Source organism: Lissotriton vulgaris, chromosome 6 (assembly GCF_964263255.1).
Source record: "Lissotriton vulgaris chromosome 6, aLisVul1.2, whole genome shotgun sequence".
Lineage (NCBI taxonomy): Eukaryota > Metazoa > Chordata > Amphibia > Caudata > Salamandridae > Lissotriton > Lissotriton vulgaris.
Genome location: NC_141694.1, coordinates 792,384,477 through 792,392,770, shown reverse-complemented (window position 1 = coordinate 792,392,770; position 8,294 = coordinate 792,384,477). Strand labels below are relative to the sequence as shown.

General features: G+C 45.5%; 1 protein-coding gene across 2 annotated transcripts in view; it reads right to left on the bottom strand.

The window, feature by feature from the left end:
* Positions 1 to 2,637: 2,637 nt before the first annotated feature.
* Positions 2,638 to 8,294, bottom strand: part of CCN6 (cellular communication network factor 6) — a 237,860-nt gene continuing 232,203 nt past the window's right edge. For both annotated transcript variants that reach the window (XM_086925282.1, XM_086925283.1), the window contains one exon: positions 2,638 to 2,977. In XM_086925282.1, the coding sequence (XP_086781408.1) occupies positions 2,696 to 2,977 (282 nt within the window). In that variant the 3' untranslated portion in view covers positions 2,638 to 2,695. The remainder of the gene's footprint in view (positions 2,978 to 8,294) is intronic.

Below are 8,294 nucleotides of genomic sequence, written 5' to 3'. Positions count from 1 at the left end.
ACTCCTCTGTGCCGAGCTACCAGAGCGTGAACACAGGTTATCTTTTAGTGTGTATGTAGCTACCCTGACCAGGATTGTGGTCCCTACTTGGACGGGGTGCATGCCTTTGCCAATTAGAGACCTAATTTCTAACACTAGTCTTTTCATCATGTGCAAACCACTGAAACCCCTCCAAGGAGTCGAGCCCTTTTTTCCAAAACATATTGTCATAATTACGTCCATTATGTAACAGATATAATTTAGTCATGGGTGCCACCTGAGTTTTTTCCTTATGCCAAAAATGACATGCAATATGACAGTGTCAGAAAGTTGAAATGTTTGTTGTCCATATAGTATGGGTGAACCTTATGTTAAAAAGTAATTCTAGTTTGTTAGTTCCAGCACCTTGGCATGGTTGTGTCTCTTTCATATAAAATTGTATCCTCCTACATGCCAAGGACTACATTATGGCAGCTCCAGCATTTGTTTTTGTGGCACATACACCAAGAATTACCTCTCGTATCTCAGTGTCGGTATTTCGTCACAGATGCCTGTTATGCAAAGAATTACCTTCAGAATACCAGTGCCAGCATTTTGCCTTGGTATCCAACTTCCAAGAATTATCTCTAGTATGCCAGTACCAAGGATTACTCTAGTATCCCAATGCAAATTATTACCTGTAGTTTGTCAGTTCAAAGTATTACTTCCAACATACCAGTAGCAACATTTTGTATGGTTGTCTGTAAGCCAATATTATTTCCTTAAGTGTGCTAGGGACAACTGCAGACTTGCAAGCACAACACTGCATTCTCACTCTCTTATTCTCACTTACATTCATTCACCTGCACTCACTCATTCTCACTTACATTTACCTACACTCACTCATTCTTATAGACCGTTTCTCACTCGCTCTCACTCTTTTCTCACTGCTTGACTCTCACTTGCTTGCCCTCACTTGCTTTCATTTGGTGGCATTCACACTTGCTTGCACCTACTCTTAATCTTACTACTGTTTGCCAAATTTAAAGGTGACTGCTCGCCCAGTGGTCATCTCCGAACACTGAAAGGAAACGCCATCAAGCTGGTTCTTTTCAGTGTACTAAAAGATTGGTGGGCCACACCAAACATTTCACTTTTTTTCTCCAAAATTAAAGTCCCGAAGCAGAAATGTGTTTTTGAAAAACATGTGCGTTTTCCCCTGCTAGGTGTGGACTTTATTAAAGTTTTTTTCTTGTCCCTCACCACCAGGTTTTTCGTGGCAGCACCAAACAGAAAATAAAAAAGAAAGACCTTACACCATCCACCCTAACTGGGGCGGGTGGTGAATAGTCCTCCTTCAACTGCCTGTATTCCATAGGGGCCCACGGAGGAATTTTTTTTATGACAGCAGCTCTGTTGGTGGATACTTAAGGTCCCTGTCTCTAAAAAAGGCAGGCAGACGACAGTGTATTCTGTCCACCAACGTCCAAACTCAAGCCCCAAGTCATTACTACAAATTACCTATTTAGATCGCCTACATTTTGTTCCTGTACCCTCTTTCGCAAACAGAATCCATTTATGAACTGGGTGTAAGTGTATTACCAGTTCTATGCTGCATCTACATTATTCTCATGCCAAATATGTTCCAAACTTCCTGTCCATAAAAGCCAGGCAAACATTATAACATCAAAAGCATGAGAGCTTCCTGCATATTATTTATAGTGCACAATCACATAATCAGGGACCCTGACTTCAGGGTGCTAATACACTTTGCTTTAACTGATTTCCAATTTCTCTATAAGAATATTGTTCTCATTGTGAGTTTATCAGTTTCACTGTGTGACTACTGTTACATTTGTGTATTGTATTTTATGTACTTTAATATATATATATATATATATATATATATATATATATATATATATATATATATATATATATATATATATATATACACACATCTATATATATGTATATTTATATATCCACCCATACACAAACTTGATATATTGTGAGTTAATATACAGTGCCAGGCAGCCCACAACTTGGACTGGACAGTCATACTTAATTACACCTTTGATGTTTGTGTGATACTCTACTAAGATCCACACACCCTATATTGAGTTTTAACCTGGGTTATCATTCACTTCTACCTGGCGAGACGTAGAGGCTTGAAGAGTTTTATTTTCCACTACTGATACTCTGTTTGCTAGTACCCTCGGCAACCTCCCTTTTAGGCGTACTTATTGGCTACTGTGGCTGGTGGCACAGTAAAGGTTCCATTGGCCCAAGTGCAAGCAAGAACAATGTTCCCGCCCCCGTCTGCTCGTTCAGTAGTAAAATAGAGCCTTAGGCCTCTGAGCCTCGGTACCACTGCACCGCCTGCATCACTGATAGCTATGTCACTGTCTGTAGCTGCCTGCTCTGGGCAACATTGCTGACATCTAAGAAGACAAAGCATGGAAGGTGATATTTGAAACTAAAGTGAATAGAGAATCAGGCAAGAAAGACAGGCACAATAATAATTATAAGATGCATCCAATAATTTTGAGATTGAGAAGGAGTAAATGAAAGGAGAAACAGTGAGAGAAATAGTGACAACAAACACATATAATTTCCTTTTTGTTTTATACAAAATAATGCAGGGCAACAAGAATGTTTACATCCTCGTTTCCGGTTTCGAACATCAGGTAGCATGTTGTGGATCTGTTTAGAGAGGTAGCAATAATCTGGCATTTTACATAAATTTAAGTTCAGCAAACATGTCTCCAGGATCAGTGCATATTTTCTGACAAACACATGATGTGATCCACATCATCTTCCACTTGAAGGACCCATCTTTGGGGCAGTCAAACTGTACGGTGATCATTATGGACTTGTTGGGGACGCAGCACCTCTTGTCTGTGCACACGCCACAGTAGGTAGGTTTGTAGCTCCGTTTGGTGGAACACTCCGACAGAACCAGTTTTTCAGGTTTAGCTGGTTGAAATGTGGGTTGACATGTTTTTCCTTTTGGGATCTATAATAAAAGCAAAACATGTTGGATGTAAACATACCACTATAAATAAAACCCTTCAGAATTAACCTTTCGTGCTTGAACAAATAAACTCTTCGGTCCTCAGGGCAAGGAGGTGTTTAATCAAAAAACGGATTTTAGAAGTAGTGGATCAAGATTCGCTGATTAGTCACGAGATTGTATAGTAAAGCTCTTAGAAGCACAGCTCGCCTCTCTGTCTCCATGATCGAATTGTTTCCTGAGGAATTACTACACAAAACTTGGTCGAGTCTTTTATTGAAATTATTGAATTGTGGCTCCAAATTCTCTTAATTTCAACGGGCCACTTTCATAAACATATAAAGCACAAAATCTTTTAAGATATTGTGTATGGCCCTGTAGGGCTGTATAGCATGCACAAAAGAGATTCATATTTGAATGTGACAAAAAGCTTGATGATCGAGTATGCTTTTGAGATGCAAACATGTTCCTCATAAATCACAGAGGAAGGCGGAATGACAATCAAATTAGTCAAGAGCACAAGGGGAGTTTGTGATACTACTTTGGGTGGAGTCAAAACCCTCTGTATGTAAAATTGGTAACAAAATATTGTACAGACAACTGTACTGTCAAACGAGACCTAAACTGCTAAGTTAATTTTACTAGAGTGAACGAGAGTTAAGAATCCGACAATATTGTCATCGCAGCATCTTGCTCTCTCAGGGAAACTCCGCAGGGTGGGCGGGGCGATCCCTGAACAGGTGTGCATATAAATCTTGATATATAATATAGTGATTCATTTTTATTATATGTTTTTCTCCTGCAGATCATGTGTGTTAGAATAACCATCATAATAGTGAATATCTTTGGTGTAAAATGTATTTCCAAATGTGACGAGAATGTACACCCCTAACATTGTATAACATACAATAAGATAGGTGTGAGCTCCCTGTTCACCTCACAGCTAGCTATATTTAACATTTTTGATGAACCGTGAAATACTCTTCATACACTTATATATTATGCTTTAATGCATTGCCTTAGCATGTTGTTTTAGAAGTGTCAAAACCAGAATGGAACATACCATTGCTAGGTGACACATTAACTTCAGAATCTGAAAGATACCATTAGTTATAGATTCCTTACCTTAGAATTACCCCCAGGTGTCAAACTGGATCCGGAGAATTTTTCTGTAGCAGTACCCCTGCGCGTCGGTCAGTGGTGTTGGTCGACTCCACATCCGTCATCGCATCCTGCTCGCCGGGTTGACATCATAGCGTCTACTTAGACACCACCCATGTGCTCTGATGTCAGTTTTTTCTTTTTCCACATCAGCCAGCGCAGATCCGGAGAGAAGGTTGCCCTTAGTCATTCTTTGACTAAACTTTTTTCGGCATCTTTTTTGAGTCATTCGACTCTTGGTAGCACGAGGTATGTTCCCATCGTCAGATCGGCTTCAAGCCTTGTGACTCACAAATCGGTGTCCATCACGGATCCGCACCTTGTGTGCCTCTAATGCTGGAGCGTGACCACGACCCGAAGTTGTGCTCTGACTGCAGACCATCAATCCGAATTTTTCGCAAGTGCGGCCCGAAAGCTCCTGGAGACCCGACAGTCTGCTCCGCGTTCGAGGTCCTGGCCGAGTGGAAGGTCTCGGGACTGGTCACGGAGCGACCACCACTCCTCATCGAAGTCTTCACACTCCTCGGGTAAGTCGAAGCACAAGAAGAAGGCGAAGAAGCATCGTCGCTCTTCGCCTTCTTCCTGTCTGTCGGCCGACGAGATGCGGGGCCTAGAGCATCATCGCTCTCTGGCTCCATCTTCAGAGCCCACTTCTGGAATGGCTCTGTGCTTCCCTCCCTGTCCCGGAGCTGGAGCATCCCCAGCCCAGCTTCAAGCTTTTTGCGAAGTGCTCCATAGCATTTTTGGGCAGTCTGACTCCGCCGGCGCGCCTTCAGGCCCCGCGGACTAAGCCTGGATCCAGATCGGCGCCGGTCGACCTCACAGTACCTTACCTGGCGCCGTTTTCCAGTGAAAACGCACCCTACGTCGGTTGTGCCCCCAACTGGCAGTGACCCCAGCCTCACCCCCGACTTGGACAGGGTGCCAGACCAATGTTGCTCAATGTTGGTACCAGCACCGGTGGGTACTTTCGTACTGATGTTCACCCCTGGTGTTCTCTATCACCCTTAGTGGAAGCAAAAGAGGAGGGTGAGGAGGACTGGGTGGGGTCTGTTGAACTTTTAGCTGACCAGCTTGACAAGCCAGACTGGCAAGTGAAACTGGGTGATGCCGGTGGTTTGGATACCTGCCTGGAACTTAGCATGCTGTCCCTCCCTACTGTGGCTACAAAAGAGGGAGCTTTGTTTGCAGTGATGTTGTGTAGGGTGGCTGAGGCCTTGGGCCTGGAGCTTCTTACGGTGGCAGTCAGGACCAACCTCCTAACAGAGGTACTTCAACCTTCAGCTGCCTCTTTGGAGCCCCTGCTTCCTTTTATTGAAGTCCTCACTGACATCCTTCTGGGCTCTTGGTCCAAGCCCAGCTCAGGGGCTCCTCTGGACAGGATGATTGTGCGACGCCACCGCCCGCCCCGGGTGACCCACTTTTCCTCTCCCAACACCCTACCTCCGAGAGCTTGGTGGTCCAAGCCTCATCTTCTAAGGGCGCATTCCCTACTGCTCCCCCAGATAGGGAATCCAAGAAGCTGTACCACCTTGGGAAGTAGATGTTCTCTTTCACCAGCTTAGCCCTGCGGTCGGTGAACACTGCATGCCTCTTGGGCCATTATACCCATATGGTGTGGGATACGGTTGTGCATGTTCTGCTACAGTGCCCGGAGGAGGCCTGGACCGTTCCCACCCACACAGTGGCGGAGGGTCGAGACGCAGCTAAGTTCTCCATTCAGTGTGAGCTGGATACCGCTGACTCTGGGGAAAGAAGCCTGGAGGAGCTATGCCTGGTTGAGGACGTCTGTTTTTTGCCCTTTGATGCCCTTTGATGGGAGTTGCCTGTTCAGTGACAAGGTGGACTCAGCACTCGAGCGCTTCAAGGATTCTAGAGCTGCGGACAGATCCTTGGGCCTCACGGCCACATCTCGTCTCACGCAGTTCGTCTTTTACCCCTTCCGAGGGGGTGCCCCACCATGTTCCACCCAATCCACAAGGCCGCTACGTGGTAACGGATGAGGGACCCAGCAACACAGGTTTTGGGGCCAGCGGGCAGGCCAGTCCACCCATGCCTCCCCTTCAGCAGCCTCCAAAACCTCCTAGTCTGACCTTTCAGGGCCACCAGAGTACAGTGAGTATGAGGGTTCACCATCACCTCCCCCACTGGCAAAACATCACGTCGGACAGGTGAATTTTACAGATAGTCCGAAGGGGCTAATCCCCTTTTAGACTACCCCTCCCCATGCCACTAAAACTCCATTGCTTGTCAGAGGATCATGTGGCCCTTCTCTGCCAGGAAGTTGCATCTCTCTTGGCCAAGAGAGCTATCGAAAGGGTCCCTGTGCCAGAAGTTGGTCATGGTTGTTACTCCCACTACTTTGTGGTACCCAAGAAGGACAAAGGCCTTTGTTCTATCTTAGACCTCAGGGCCCTCAACCGCTTCCTCAGAAAGGAGAAGTTCAAAATGCTCACGTTGGCTCAGGTCCTGTAGGCCCTCGATCCCGGAGACTAGATGGTAGCGTTGGACTTGCAGGATGCCTATTTCCACATCCCCGTCCTGCCAGCCCACACGTGTTACCTACGGTTCACCGTAAGCCACAGCATTTTCCGTTTACCGTGCTGCCATTTAGCCTTAACAGTGCTCCTCGGGTGTTCACGAAAGTGATGGTGGTCGTCACAGCTCATTTGTCCAGATCAGGGGTTCAAGTCTTCCCCTATCTCGATGACTGGCTGTAGAAGGCGAGCTTGCCCCAGGCTGTCCTCTCCCATTGCCAGACTATGGCGGACCTCCTGCCCATGCTGGGGTTCACTATCAACGTGCCAAAGTCACACCTGATTCCCTCTCAGAAGCTCCTTTTAATCGGGGCAAGTATGGATACAGGGCAGCTGCGGGCTTATCTTCCTGAGCAGCGAGTAAACATGTAGGCAAACATGAACTGCCAGGCCAGGGCCTCCCTAGCCTGGAATGCAACAACCCACAAACCAGTTTTGCCCTGACTGGGACTCATCAGTAAGGAGTAACTTGGTTCCAGTGGCACAGTGAGCATTGGATCCATGTCTGGGCATGCCTACCACAGAAAGCGTTACACCAATCACATAAAAGGTGATTGGAGGATTGCTTGCAAATTGTTTAACCACCGGCAATCACTTACGGTACCATTCAAACCCATTGTTCTTTTGCCTCCCAGGTCAACTCAGTTTGGAGCCAGTCATATGAAAATCAGTCTTGATCCTGCTCCAATAGGAACAGTTCATCCTGAACTGTCAGGCTAGGTCCTACCTGAACTGTAATACAAGCAACTCAAGAAAGTATTTTCCTGATTGGGCTCATCATTCAGGAGTAGCTTGGTTCCAGTTGCACAGTGAGCACAAAATCCACATCACTGAGTTTGTCTTATCCTTATCCCCCAGATTGGATTAGAAGGATGTGGTATGCTAATCTCTTGGAACTCAGTATACAGCCCTCTCTTCCACTGATGCTCAGAGTACTCCTACTTTCACAGCAGAAAAATCATGCCCTCTCTCCCGATCCTCAGATGCTTCAACTGCATATGTGGAGTATGAGCAAGGCCAATTCGAGGTCACTGGAGATGGCAAATGTTACACTGGCTACGGAGAAATCTGGTATAAAATTGATCTATAAGAGTTCCTGGTCCAAAATTATTCCATGGTAAGAGTCAGAGGGTTTGAGCCCTTCTGAATCTTGTCTCTCTAATGTTCTGTGCTTTGAGCTTTCTCTTGCCAAACAGTGCTTGGCAGTCTTCACTGTGAAAAAGTATTTGGCTGTGTTGCCTGCCTTCATGTACTACTCTGGCTAAGCATTTTTGTTCAAATTTATTTAGCCGTTTCTTTTTACAGAGAGTATGTTATCAGGTTTCTTCTGAAGCCTGTCAATGTTCTGCAGAGGCATTTAAATTTGGTGCCAACCTTCGTTATGACTTCGCTATTGGACCCTTACTTATTTGCTCAGTTCATTCATTTTCTTAGAAGACTGTATTCTTGGGGGCAATCGCTACCCGAACACAGTTGCCGAATTACACGGGCTGCCATCCCATCCATCATATACTGCTTTTATCCAGACAATATGGTGTTTTCAACGTGCTCATCTTTTCGGCCAACGGTTGGATCAGTTTTTCCTATGTATCAGTCCATTCCTCTTCAATCGTTCTTTCCTC